Source organism: Sesamum indicum, linkage group LG11 (assembly GCF_026168435.1).
Source record: "Sesamum indicum cultivar Baizhima isolate 11 linkage group LG11, ASM2616843v1, whole genome shotgun sequence".
NCBI classification, from domain to species: domain Eukaryota; kingdom Viridiplantae; phylum Streptophyta; class Magnoliopsida; order Lamiales; family Pedaliaceae; genus Sesamum; species Sesamum indicum.
The window spans coordinates 9764123-9779451 of NC_142667.1; the positions used below are offsets into that span (position 1 = coordinate 9764123).

The following is a 15329-nucleotide window of genomic DNA, read 5'->3' on the forward strand; positions in this document are numbered from 1 at the left end:
TGTCGGAATAAATCATGTGTCTCTTGTGATTTTGATATTTTTATTCGTTATATTTCTAGAGGTTGCAAAAGTCTCCTATAACTTTTTGATATTTCCCAGTTTTGGTCTTGTCAAGTGCTGGATTTTCTAAAACTTGCTGGAACAAATCATGTGCCATGTTATTATTTTTTTTTATCTAATATTTTCTATCCATATTGACAAAAGTGAGATTTAAATGAACCATGTAAGGTGCACATAATTTATTACAGCGACTTTTGCAAAATTCGGCATCGAAAAGACCAAAGAGTGGAAATGTTAAAAAATTACATGACTATTTTGTAATACTAAAAAGATAAAAGATAAAAATACCAACGTATACCAAAATCACTAGACCAAAATATATATTTAAGCCTATATTTCTCAAAAGAAAAACTTTCCATATCCATATATATATATATATATATGGCCATAATGAATAATTATCAGATAAAGCAAATGTACAATTTTCAACACACACACACAAAAAAAAAAAAAAAAAACGAGAGATGGATCACTCAAAAATATACAAATTATGCAGAAAAATAAGTAGAAGAGGAGTCCCTGGAATTGTGCATATCAGTCATGGCAGCTTCCTTGGGTATGAAACCACCAGCTTTGTCCTCAACAACATCCTCATCCCAAACCCTCTCTTCCTCGCAGCATTTATATGCCCTGCTGCAGAAAATGAAGTAGACGAAGTTTCCCACACTTAGAACGGTGAGTATCCAGTAATAGTAGTCATAGTGTCCCTTGTTGAGATTGCTGGACACCCAGCTTTCTCTACCACCCCTTTTCGAAACAACGTCTATTATGTTCACTATGATGCTTCCCACCAGGTTCCCGATGGCCAGACCTAGGGCGAAAAGGGCCACCGCGATGCTGCCCATGCTCTTCGGGAACTGGGAGTAGTAGAGCTCGATTTGCCCTATGACGTTGAGAGCCTCCGCTAGTCCTATTAGGCAGTGCTGTGGTATCAGCCACATTGCCGACATGTTCACCTTTATTTCAAACCAAGACATCTAGGTTAAGGGAACTGTAATGACTTTTCTATATGTGAAATAGGCCATAGAAACCAAGTTAATTGAAAAAAAGAGAGAATGTAACACTATGGTTGGACTTAATGATCATATATTTGTAGAAGATAGAAGAATTTTAATTTTAGTACTGTATATATGATGATCGTAATTTCAGTACTGTAATTTTAAAAACATAGAATTTGCTAATTGGATACACTTTTTCAAACCATTTTAGCAAATAAGGGTCATTTTCTACTCAACGTTCAAAATTTTTTTAAGTTATCGGAGAACCACCAAAATAAGTTCTTATGGGGTCAAGTGTAAAAAATATCGATCCAATTATGAATAAAAAATCTAGTCATTTTTTTTTGTATTTTTTTAATTCCTATGTACGGGGTTAGGTGTAACATATTGTTGCATCTATTTTTTGAAACACTAGATGAAATATTTGAACATGATATTTTTAAGAAATAGATGACCTCAACTTAGGAAGTAAAAAAAGACCAAAAGGTAACTAGTTTTTCATCGACGGTTACTTTCTATCCAATATCTTTAATTTAAAAATAATATATTATTACAAATACGTCTCTAGATTTCATATATATTATATTTATTACTTCCTTACAAGTATAAAAATATTACTAGATGAATATTTGAATATGGGGTAAAATTAAAAATTTATATTACTTTTTTATTGACTTCAATATTTTTCGTTCAAATCGTAATAGGAGTCATTGTAAATAAAGAATTTTCAGTGAGAGTATAAATATACTTTCAAAACCTTTTTTAAGAAAAAAAAGTATAATTTTGTAATTTTAGAGGGGAACTAAGTATAATTAACCCTATACTTAAACGATTATCTTATTTTGTACCCATCACCCCAAACATTTGGAAATATCAATTATATTAAACATATGAATCCCCTCAAGTACCTGGGCATTTGGGACGTCGGCCAACCCCTCATCAATGGCTCTCGCCCTACGAGCCCTCTCGACCAATGCAGCCGCACTAGTGGCGAAACAAGAGACAAACAGTCCAATCCCAATGCGGGTTTTAAACCCAATGCCGCGGGGATTCTTGGTGTATTTGGAGAGTCGAGGGACGATGACCCGATCATAGAGGGAGACCCAAAGGGTGAGAGTAATGATCCCGAACAGGCCAAAGGAGGCCGCCGGGATCTTGAAGCTTCCGATGAAGCGCCTGTCTAATGTGGTGGCCTGGAGGACAGGGAAAGAGTGCTGGCTTATGATGACTGCGATCATGATTCCAGTGGACCAGATGGGCAGCAGTTGTATCAGGGATTTCAGTACTTCGACCTGGAGGACACTGCAGAGGCTCCATGGATCTGAAGCTGAACCATCTGGCTTCAGGTCTTTCTCAGGGTTTCTTATAATGCAGGATTTGTTCAAGAACCTGAAATGAATACAATTTTCATGGAAACTTACGTACTGTGTATACTCTTGTGGACTGTGGTACTGCTGTAAAGTTTATTTTCTTCATCATGCTACGAAATTTTGTTGAATTCAGTTCATATAAGCAATATATTTGTTCCCGGATCGTATTTTCGAAATTCAAATTATGTTGCATTTTTTGTTTTATTGAATATATATATATATATATATATATAAGGTATGTATATAAAAATGATGTTGTTTATGATATTTAAGAAAGAAATTATACGCAATGCACGGCTATATTAATTGGAATAGAAAATACAATATGACTTTAAATAAAAAAATCCAATTCAATTTGTTCCAAATGACTAAATTTTCATATGAAACATATACAAAAAAAACTCTTTCAAATTTCACTAACATTTATATACACACACTATATATACAAAAATTATATTATTTATTTTGAAAAAAGATTTTGTACACGTGATGTTTATGTATTAAATGAAACAAAAAAAAAGAGTAAACTACAACTACCTCCCCTGAAGTTTGACATAATTATGAAATTCTCCTTTATTGTTTGGAAAATTACAAATACTCCCTCAAATAAAAAATAATTATAGAACTCCTAAACGATGAGGTGAACAATATTATTTTACCCTTATTGAATTTTTTTCAAAAATAAAAAAATATTTGAAAAAATATAAAAATATTAAGGGTGGGTAAAAAATAAATCATCTAGAGGGAATATTAGCATAAAAATATTTTATAAAATTATAATTTATAATTGAAAAAGGCATAATAGTCAGTTCACCAAAAATTGAATGAAAACCTAACAGAATGGACTCGTTAAATTAAGGGGTATTGTAATTTTTCGAACAATATATGAAGAGATATTTGTAATTATGCTAAGCATCAGGGAGCTGGGTGTAATTTACCCAACAAATAAAATGAAATATAATTTTAAATAGAAAAAAAAACTGCTGGAAATTAATGTAAATTGTTTGTTCACCTGAGTTTATGTGTCGGTACAAGCAGCTTGGAACCTTTAGTACTGTGATAATAATGGCGGCCATCAGACTCCTCCGGCGGGAACTGAAGGTGCCTGTTCCTCCAGGACGCCACCAGAACTTGAGCAAGGCCCGTCAGCAAACTGTTGTTGGGCTTAACCTTAACGTAAAGTCCGGATCCCAGGAAGAACATTACGGCGGAGAATAGCATGAGGCCGACGGGAACTCCAAACCCGATGACCCATCCAAACGTATTCTGGATGTAAACTATAACTGTGAGTGCTGTCATGAGGGAGACCCCAACAGAGGCGTAGTACCAGTTGAAGAAGCTCTGCAGAACCCTCTGGTTGTTTGGGTTTCCAGGGTCATTGAACTGGTCTGCCCCGAACGCTATGGAGCATGGCCTGATGCCGCCAGTGCCGATGGAGATGAGCGCAAATGCTGTGAAGAGGAATGCGTATTGGCCGGGTTTTGGCTTTATGCAGTTGCCTAGTCTTAGATCACATGGTGGTGGCCTTGCCTTTTGGATTATGGCTGTTAACCACATTACAATCAGTCCCTGCAATTGAGATTTGTATATATTCAGGGCAAGTAGAGGAAAAGTGAGTTTCGCAAAGACTTTGACAAATGATTGAAAAGTATTTATAACCCAATCCATTTTGATAATTTTATTGTTTAATATAGAAGTTACAATTTTGTACCAATTTATTTTGATATTTTTGTGTAGTAAATTTTAAAACTCCGCACATTAAGGACAAAAATGATCCAAATTCACTAAATAGCTTAAAAAGTGAGTGTGACATGCACGTTATCAACTCAATTAGGTGCACTTTTTCAATCACTTTAACGTATTCTTGTATTTTTGTTCTTAATATGGTAATTTTTTAAAATTATGAGATAAAATTGTCAAAGTATGTTTCACTAGTTACTGTAACTATATTGTATTGTCACTATAAATGTGCCATAATTCTCTATACTGACTACTTTATACACAATTCTTGACACTAATAATTATAGTCACTTAATACATCTTTTTAGTTGCAACTTTAAAATTATTATATGATATTTTTAAGGGAAAAATCTAGAGATCTCTCTTGTGATAATAGAAATGTTAAAAAAACCTTTATGAAAATCAAAGTATCAACTACCCCCTGTGATATAAAAATAAAATTAAAAAAACCCCCTCCGTATAGAAATTGGGCCGCACGCGTTTTGACTGCGAATTGACCATAAAAATACCCTTTTTTTTTAATATTTTTGTTCTTCTCTCACATCTAATATATATAATATTACATATTTTATTAATATATATAAATATTATAAATATAATAATTATCTAATTTAAATATTATACATTTTTGTTAATATTAAAATATTATTTTAATTAAAAATTAATCTCTATATTAAAAAAAACAGCAGCGACGGAGGGGGAGGGGGAGAAGGAGAGAAGGGAGGAAGTCGGGGTTGGGTGTGGGGGGTGGTGGGGGTTGGGGGAGGGAACGAAGCAGGGGGTGGTAGGGGGAGTGGGTGGGGTGGGTTATGATAATAATGTTTTCTTATAAATTATAATTATATATTGTAAGTATATTTTTATAGTTATAAATTGTGTATATTATAAATTAAAATAATTATATATTAATAGGTCTAATTTGATGGTTGATTAGGAGGGGCGTTTTAGTTATTATTTTATAAAAAATAGGCTCAAGTTAATCAGGGTGGTGAGATTATTTATTTATAATATAGAGTTGATTTTTTATATTAAAAATTTTATAGAGGGTTTTTAATATTTTTACATATGACAGAGGATGGAAATGAATTTAACCCTATTTTTTTAGTACTATAATATTGTGATCTAGTGATATATGAACATGAAAGTCTCGCAACAAGCAACCGTTAAACGTGGGGAGAGAGAAGATAGTCTCACCATAAGCGTGGTGACTGTTGCCACCGCAATCACGAGGAATCGGCCGAAGTAGGAATCAGAAAGAAAAGCTCCGAAGATTGGCATGAAGTTGGAGATTGCTCCCCAGATGAACAGAGTGCTCGTTCCACTTGCAGCACTAAAATTATACTCTCTGATCAAGTACAATATCATGTTCGGCTGAAGCCCATACGACGCGATCTTCTCAAACGCCTCATTTGCTGCATATAACCATAACAAAAACCACAAAGTTAGAGCAAAAACATAGAAACCATCAACTCAAATTTGATCCAAGATTCTCAATATATATGAATTTGCATGTTTCTTTATGTCTACGTGTGTTGCGACCGAACGCCGGCCGACGTAGGTAAGCCAACAGGTTGAAAAGAGAAGATCAGAATTGGATTTGAACAGATTTAGATCTATAGATATTGAGATGAAGATTTTGCCTATGACAAAAGGCATGGTGCGGAGGCCTCCTTTGCGCCGGCCGGCTGCCGTCTTAGGAGGGTTTGCTGTGTCTGAACTCTCCATCTTCAGTTTCTTAGCAAGAGAAAATGGGTTCGGAGATGTGTTGCAGTGTACAAGGGAGCAGGCTGGAGGGAGAACCGATCGATGTGCTGATTTTTCTTCGGCCCTGTACCGGAGGAAACAAGAGTATCAAGCCAAGTGTGGTTTGTTTGGCTTTCTTGGAAGTTCTTCAATCATCACTTCCAGAACGGCTTTGTCCTTTTATACTTCTTTTCATCAAATATTCGAACTTTAGGTACCAGCTAGTGGACAAGAGAGACAAATGGACTTCATTGTAGGCCTCTGTGTTCACGAGTTAGACCCCGTTCATAACTAAGGGTCGATGTGCAAAACGTGTGAGTTACTGACTATGAATGGCTTAAATATATTTTTGATCTTGTAGTTTTGGTATTTTATATTTTTATGTTTTATTTTTTTAAGGTTATAAAATAGTTCAATAACTTTTTGATATTTTGTGGTTTTAGTCCTTCCGGTACTGAATTTTGCAAAATTTACAGGAATAAATAATGCGCTTCTCTTGATTTTGAAATTTTTTATCCTTTGTTTTTTTAGGGGTTGCAAAAGAGACCTAGTAATATTTTAATATTTCGCCATTTTGGTTCTTCCGATGCCAGATTTTGTGAATGTTGCAGGAATAAATCATGTTCCACATCATTTTCTTTTTTGATTTTTTGTTTATGTGGGCAAAAATGAACCAATCAGAACAAAAATCTCAATTTAAATGAACCAGGTCATGCGCACATGATTCATTCCATCGACTTTTGTAAAGTTCGGCACCAGAAGGACTAAAATTATAAAAAGTCAAAAAGTTACACAACTTTTCTACAATCCTAAAAAGATAAAGAATAAAAATAAGGGTTAAATATACTTTGCACCCCTGAACTATGCATTCTGTCTTATTTACACCCCTGAAGTATGAAAGGTAACAAAAATACTCCTAGTAAAATAATTTGGCATTGATAAGATAAAAATATCCTTCGCACTTGCCCCTATACTTTTTCTATTCTTCTAAAATATGTTTTATTAAAGTATCTCCCAAAAATTATTTTAGTAATTTAAAATTTTACTCACATTTAATTTTAAAAATATATTTATAATTTATAGTTTTTTTATAAATTGTGGAATTATAATTTATGTTAAAAAGTATATTTCAAAAAGTATTTATAAGCTCAATATATGCAAAAATATTTTACAAAGTAAACAAATTATGTTAAAAAGTACATGTAAATATGTGTTAATACAGAATGTATATAATATTATAGAAAAAATACGTTATATAACTTATAAAATTTTATTCAATTACATGTCCACATTATAAAAATATATCATATCATTAAAAAATATAGCATGTTATATATTAATTGTATTATAGATTTGCATATTTTACAATTTATATGTTCGATGTAATATTTAAAATTTGTATAGGCAAAAATTATGTAAATTTTTTACCAGTTGTGTAAAAATTATAAGAATTATAAATTTATGGGTTTATACAGATTCTACATGCAGAAGAAAAATAATAAATTTTGTAATAATTCATATTATATTTAGGAGAATGATTGTAATAAAGATATTTTGAGAATGTAAATAGTAAGGGGATTTTGGTCATAAAAAAATTAGTGTATATCATGAGGGGTCATTTTTACTACAAAAACGCAAAATTTGTCACGGATTGGAAGATCGTTCTAAAGCCCGTTCTGTATTGGAATGGCTATTGGCACTCATGAGGATCGAATGTCGATGAGGCCATGATCCTCCTTTTTTATGTTTTTTTTTTTCGGACTGCGGAACCACTACCACAAGCGTTCCAGACCAAGTGTTACAAGTAGTTCATAAACCGCTCCAAACCTATAACGGTAAATAATTAAAACTCATTTTGAACACATTATTAAAGTTAGAGAAGACCATTCCTATATATGAGATAATTGGTGTCCCAAAAATGACAGTTGGTACAATTTAAAGCGGTTTGAGCATGCAACAGGTCAAATATTACAAAAACCGTTCCTACGTATGAGTTTTATTTTAATAGAATGTGTTACAAGGACCGTGTCTAAATGTAATACATGTTGGAGCGAATTCAAATTATTATTAATATTGTATTACTAAAATCGTTCCAAAGATAGTACAACGCTTATAATCTAATGTATAGAAAACCGTTCCTATATGTGGTCCTAAGAACGTTATAGATTGCACACTAACGGCTTGTATGTGTGCCAGGAACCGTTCCAATTTTTTCTATATATATGTTCTTCTCTTTCCATTTAATCGCACTATCTTCTTCCATTTTTCTTATATTCTCTCTATTTCCTGAATCCCTCTCAAATTTTTTTGATCTCTCACTATCCCACTAATATTTTTATACTCTCGTTTGTCAATCTCTCTCAAATTTTTATTGATATTCAAAAGTTATTTTGATCAGGTAATAATTTATTTGTCATATTGATTATATTTCTTGTACTTTTTTCAATTTAATTTAATGTTATAATAATATATATGTGCGTGTATAGGACTCATCATGTTAAGCCAATTGAGGAGATGGATGTATGAAAAGAACCAGCCGAAAAGAGCGGGTCTTACTCTGGAGTTTGAGGATGGTATTACTACATTTATAGAATGAGTCAAGTCTCAACATGCATATATAGACAATAAGAAAATTAAGTGTCCTTGTCAGAAGTACAAAAATAAAATTTTCAAAATCTCGGACGAGGTAAATTTTGATTATATATAAAAGGTTTTATGCTGGAGTATTATAATTGGACTTTCCATGGCGATCAGAGTGTGCAGGAGCATTTTGAAACCATCACTGCGCCCCCTTTGCAGGAGGAGCAAACTCCCGCTGCTCATGAGGAGCAGTGTACCAGTACGCATTGGGGTGATACCACGCAGATAGATTGGGCGCAGAGGATGATTTTCGATGCCGTCGGGATGGGTTTCTGGTATAATTTTAACCAGGATGGTGCGCCTGATCATGGTACGAGGTCATGTCCTATTGATGATGGGCCTAATTCATATTGCGACAAGGGCCCCTATGATTATGCATCTGGACTGTGGATCGATTTTATGATGTAGTGCATGCTGTCGAATAGTCGTTGTGTAACAGTTGCACCCAATCTCAATAGGCATATTGGCAGGACGAGATTGATCTGGACTACTACAAGTTTTGTGGAGAAACTAGGTACAAGCCGATGAGGGAGCGAAATCCTAACCGCAAGAAGTCCCCGTATGTCATTCTTAGGTACCTGCCGTTTACCACTCACCTGCAGTGGTTGTATGCTTCAAAAGTGACTGGCGAACAAATGATGTGGCATGTCAACCATCATACGGGGGAGGGATCCATGTACCATTTGTCTGATGCAGAAGCACAGAGATATTTTATCTTAATTTAGCAGTAGAGTCCCGTAATATTAGACTGAATTTGTGCACGGATGGGTTCGTATCGCACGGGCAGTATGGTCGTACGTATTCATATTAGCCCGTTATACTTACACCAAGTACAATCTCCTACTGGGAATGTGCATAAGTTCTAAAAGTATATGTTCATGATGATGGTGATCCCTAACCCTTCCAATTCGAAACGTTTCATCGATGTTTATCTGAAGTCGATGATCGAGGAATTGCAGAATTTGTAGCATGTGGGTGTACTGACACGATAATGCAAAGAACGAGATATTCACGATGTGCGCCGCATTGATGTGGACCGTAAACAATCTACCCACCTATAAGATGACGCCTGGATGGAGTACCGCTAGTGTTACGGGGTGTCCAATTTGTATGGAAGACACAGGTGAATTCTATTTGCAGAAGATAGGAAGGTGTGCTACTTCGATTGCCACAGACAATTCCTCCCCCAGGACCATCCATATAGTAGGAACAAGAAAGCATTTAGTAATAACCGAGTAGAAAGGAAAGTTGTATGTCCAAGATTGACGGGAGAACAAATCTACGGTTGGGTTGAAGACTTCAGTCTCGTAGTTAAAGTACCATTATCACTCCCACACGGCTACGGTATTGAGCATAAATGGACAAAGAAAAGCATATTCCGCGAGCTCCAGTACTAGGGGACGCATCTGATACAATATAATCTTGATGTCAAGAACATTGAGAAGAATGTATTTGGCAATATATTCAATACCGTGATGGAGATAAAGGAAAAAAAAAATAATTTGAATGCATGGAAGAACCTGAAGATCATAAGTAATCGATCGGAGTTTGAGGTAGATGAAAAGAGGCCGAACGTGATGTCCAAAGACGTATATACCCTGACCAAGGAGTAGAAGAGGAGGGTATGTGAATGGATTAGTCATCTTATATTTCCTGATGGGTACGCATCTAATTTGGCCCGTTGTATCGACATGAAGGAACTGAGGATGCATGACATGAAGAACCACGATTGTCACGTATTTATGCAGAAGTTGATCTCAATTATCTTGCGTGAAATACTTCCTAAGCATGTGTGGAGTGCACTGACAGAGGTCACCCTTCTATTCCAGATTCTATGTTCGACGATTCTAGATGTCAACAAGGTACAAGTATTGAAAGGTAGTATCGCGACCATCTTGTTCAACCTCGAGAAAATATTTTCAATCAGCTTTCTTCGACTCAAGCGAACACCTAATTGTTCACCTGCCATATGAATCGCGCATGGGAGGGCCTGTGCAATACGGGTGGATATACCCATTTGAGAGGTAAGGCTACAAGTTATTCTAGTTTTTTGAAACAGTTCTAGTGTCATATGTTTTTTAATAAATGTTCGCCAATTTAGATTTCTTCAAGACTTGAAAATGAAGATGAAAAACAAAGCACACGTTGAGGCGTCAATTGTAGAGGCATACCTTGTAGAAGAAATCGATCTATTCAGATCTCACTACTTTGAGCCGAAGATTCTTTGCAAACGGAACAGGCCCCGTAGAATTGATGAACTCTGTATGAATTATACTCATATCCAACGATCTATTTTCAAACCACTCTACCTGAGCAAGTGGTGTCTTAAAGTTGTATTATTGGGGTCCTACAACTGAGGTCACAATATTCCCGTGTTACTTTATGAATGGTTACAATTTCCACACTAAACGTCACAGTATAGGCAATTCAACTATGAACACCGGGGTATGTGTCAAAAGCTCATCATATACAGATACGGACAGTGACTTCTATGGGATTCTTGAAGAGATAACTCAGCTTGTTGAGGTAAACTTCAAGAAAGTATACTAAAAGAATGAACTATTCGTCCTAGCACAACAAACGGTACAAGTATAATACACGAAGTACCTTCGGATGAAGGGAGACAAAGTGGACTGGATGGCTGTATGCAAAACAAAAGCCAGAAGAGTCATTAATGACTATTGATGGACCGAAGATTCTTTTCAAGAAGAGGAGACAATACTTACTCCACAAGTTGTGACGGACAATCATAGTTATGACCTACATGACCCTAATGTTTATAATTAGTTGTTGATCTATTTGTTACAAATCAACAAGAAACCTGTACATCTCGCTCAGCAAATGGTGAATCTGATGATGAATCTGACGAAGATAGTTTTGATGAGGATTACGAGATGAAGAAGACAATAATTATGATCGAAAGTTCTGTAAAAATTAATGACTAAAAATTTCTATGATTATTCTGTACAAATAATTATAGGTTTTTGTTTTTAAAAATTGTTCAAATTAAGAACAGTCACAAGTAGCCCAGACGGCTAATTAGGAACGGTCACAAATAAAATCATCTTGTACATTAACTGTTCTTTAATGAATGGGAATAATACTAAATTTTCACTAGAAACAGGCATATAAATAACAACTGTGCCTGAAAATATTACAACATTCTATAGAAAAAATGAGGAAAATTAAAAAACTAGGAACGATAAAAAAAATTGAAAGTGCCTAACTAAGTTCCACACTAATCTAATTTCACGCCAAGTGAAAAGTGGAGGAAGAATCACATCTAGGAATGTTTATTAAATATTTGACTGTTCCTAAATGAATTTAAAGCAAATTGTGCCTAAATGTATAAACTAACCATTCCTAACATGAATATAAAGAAAATCGTGTCTATAAGCATAACAAAATTGTTCCTAATGATAACAAAAAATTCCTAATTCACTTCCCGATTACGATATCTCCATATCTGCGAGCCTGATTAATTCCAAACTTAAACGCATATATACTATATATATGTGAATATATCTAGCGGTTTGATGTAAAATCACATAGTCTGAAAGACAGTTAAATTATTTTGAACCTCGTTGATTGTGAATTAAATATTATATCACATTCTTCTCTTTATACAGAAAATGAGGCGTGTAACCAAACGAGAAAGGAACAGTCATGAAAAGATATTTATCGAACTAACACAACCCTACAACTTAACAACTCGTAGTGTAATCCAAAAATGTGGTTACGCTTAATCCAGGATCTTTAGATGTATAAATAAATGTATTGTAACCCCATTGGTCCATAAACCAAGCGCCGTTTTTGCTGAATTAAAGACTCAGACTTGAGGAATTGCGCAACTTCTTTTCTGCTGCCGCTGCTTACTTCAACTTCTTTTCTTTTCTCTGTTCAAAGATCATTTACTTATACCTGACCAGATACAGTCCATGCACTAAAAGCTTGGATTCTAGTGAGTCTACTGAGACCATTCATTTGGACTTATTAGGATTTATGCTTATCCAATACCTCACTTCAGACTTGATGTGTTTATATTTTGTAAATACTATGATTTCAGCAGCTGAACTGAGATGTATGCTATATCATGATTGATTGATATGTCTATACAGTTGATTCTAATTTGAATTTGTCGAATATTGGGTCGGGTTAGTGAAATTGTCACCCAATGTACATTCATATTTGAGACAAGATTTGAGTCTCTCAAATACATATTGGGATAAAGATTCATATGAGATAGACCCTATTTGAAATAGAGTTTGCAGTCTTCCAAATAGACATTTTTTTTTTTGAACTTAAAAAAGCAATTTTTACGTCCCTATGGTATAAACAATGTTTAAAAAGCCTATGTGAAAACAAAATTATCAAAAAACCTCCTTGTGTTCCTCAATATAAAGCAAAAAACACCTCCTATGCGAATGTATATTACACTCGCCATTTTTATATTTTTTTAAGTATATTTTTACTTAAACACTATTAGATTTTGATATAAATAAATCGATGATTAAGATCTCATCAATAATATCTAGATTCATATTTCATCTGGTCCATTGATTCGTCATTGCAATCAATGGTACAAATTTCACGTCATGTATATTTTCTGATATATAATAAGAAAATATATAAATTTAAATTAATATAAAAATAAAAAAAATCCCAAGTCCTAGTCTTCCCCCCGTGTGTTGCCCGTCCCGCGGCTGGCTTCCCCTCGCCCATGTCTTCTTCCCCCACCTCTATTGTCTTCTTCCCCACTCCCTCTGTTTACTCCTCCCTCCTCGTCTCTTCCCCATTCTCGTCGCGCCACCTGTCGTCCCTCTTCCCCAGCTGCCCCCTCTCTTTTTATATACGAGCACATGTGGCACACTCACATGTATGTGCACAATCAATTTACAATTTTAAAAAAAATATTATTATTTTAAAATATATTAATTAGATTAATAAAATATTAAAAAATATAAAAAATGAGAAAATAATAAAAAAAAATAAGAGAAGAAAAAGAGATGTGGAAGTTGAGAGAAAAAAAATGAAAAGTTAAGAAGATTGAAAAAAATGGAAAGTTGAGAAAAGAAATAAGAGAAATAATTAAATATTAAAAAACAAAAAAAATTAACATACCAAAATTAAGTGGACACCAAAAGAGTGCTTTCTCTTATATATAGTATAGAAATATACATCCATATATTTATCTATATTTTATGTATTTATATTTCATAGATACTAAAAAATAATACATATAAATATATATACATATATATAATACATAAAAGTTTTGAATTTGAACTGTTCATTTTAAACAACAAATGAACAACTAAATCAAACTATTGGATTAATGACGAACAACGAGGAAAATTTGCATTACTGAGCATGTCGAAATTACAGTAGACATCAGGGGGTTCTTCGCTCTACTTTTCAAAATACATGAAAGTTTGTTTATATTTTTTTTCCACAGGGGAATTGTGAACATTTCGTATATCACATGGAGGGCGCTTAGAAGTTTTGCCCTTTTTTTTTTGTAGTGGGACAACCGAGTTCTAGCACTTTAGAGGTAAAAAGTCGAATCATTAATTAGGTGAGTTTGTAATGTGGGGTTACTTCAAGGTCATGAAAATTTATACAAATATCCCAACTCTTTTATTAATCACAAAAGAAACTAGGATCCACTTATCTTATGTTGGGTAGTATGGATTCGGCCCTGGCCTAACTTGAACCCAAGCATATACGAACTCAATAATGACCACTCGATCATCCATGGATCAATGTTTCATGTGAGACCACTCGATCATCCATGGATCAATGTTTCATGTGAAGTCCTACAGCTTGGGGTCATGTCTCAGGTACAACTTTTGATACCTTAATGCACTTACGATCTTCATACTTCCTCCCCTAGGAACTTGTTAACTTAAATATCAAATGGGCATAATCTGAACTTCCTATTGGAAAAGAAGCGGAGGATAGTACAGTAATTTTACTAATTAATTTTTTCCACTTGTGTTTTACAACAAATGAAACAACATAGGGTATAGATATGAAAACACCCTTCAAACTCGTATAATAATTCTAGTAGACCATCCTTCAAACTCCTGTAATAATTCAAGAACTTGACCAACTAAAATACATGCATGATCTTTTCGCTTTTATTAATACTCAATTTAGTTTATTTTTCCAACACTTCCCTGGTGTTCTTGCGATTTCTTACCTCGTAGGTCAAGTTACAAGAGTTCCAGCTTGCATAAGCATGTTCAAACCCACTTTTTATTTGGATTAGACCTTTGTGGACATAATTCTGTCATACATCCTTTGGCTCAATTTGTGGAAACCACTAAATCATTTTCCTTGAGATTTAAGAGAAATGGCTGAGAACCCTGATAAGAATGTTGCTGGTCCATTTGAGACCCAAGCAAACCGTTTGGGAGAAAACCTCCCTGGCCATGAAATTTCACAATTTAGAGCTCAAGTCTGCACAAGACGTTTGCGGCATGAGCGAAGGAGTTAAGGGATGATAGAGTTTCTCCACCACGACATGAAGAAATGAATGTTGAGGCCTTGACTCAAGCTAACCTCCCATCGACCCCACTTCCACCACAAAGAGCTAGGAAAGAGTTGCTTCCCGAAGCAGGAGCAAGGGACAGTGTCAAAAGAGGCCCTGAACACTTCCAAACAGCTGATTCCAAAGATGTTGCAAGCCATCAAGCTGCAAGAGGACCGGCCTAGGAAGAATGAGGTCCAAGAACTAAGTGATCAAATAGGCTGCCTTAGCTAGCATATTGAGGAG

At 34.6% G+C, this 15329-nt stretch overlaps 1 protein-coding gene across 1 annotated transcript; it reads right to left on the minus strand.

Moving 5' to 3' along the window:
• Positions 1-424: 424 nt before the first annotated feature.
• Positions 425-6189, minus strand: LOC105173533 (protein NRT1/ PTR FAMILY 1.1-like). Its single transcript, XM_088875314.1, has 5 exons — positions 5809-6189; positions 5363-5580; positions 3441-3997; positions 1967-2447; positions 425-1016 (listed from the first exon to the last, which is right to left on the minus strand). Exons 1-5 carry the CDS (start codon positions 5891-5893, stop codon positions 549-551), a joined length of 1809 nt encoding a protein of 602 aa, XP_088731440.1. The 5' UTR covers positions 5894-6189; the 3' UTR covers positions 425-548.
• Between the last annotated feature and the right edge of the window lie 9140 nt (positions 6190-15329).

Excerpts from the sequence above, each read along its gene's own strand:
- LOC105173533 (XM_088875314.1), bottom strand. The coding sequence starts at position 5,893 with ATGGAGAGTTCAGACACAGCAAACCCTCCTAAGACGGCAGCCGGCCGG. Across the intron at positions 3,998-5,362 it reads CAACAGTCACCACGCTTATG|GGACTGATTGTAATGTGGTT; the intron begins GTGAGACTATCT and ends TCTCAATTGCAG. Across the intron at positions 2,448-3,440 it reads GTACCGACACATAAACTCAG|GTTCTTGAACAAATCCTGCA; the intron begins GTGAACAAACAA and ends TATTCATTTCAG.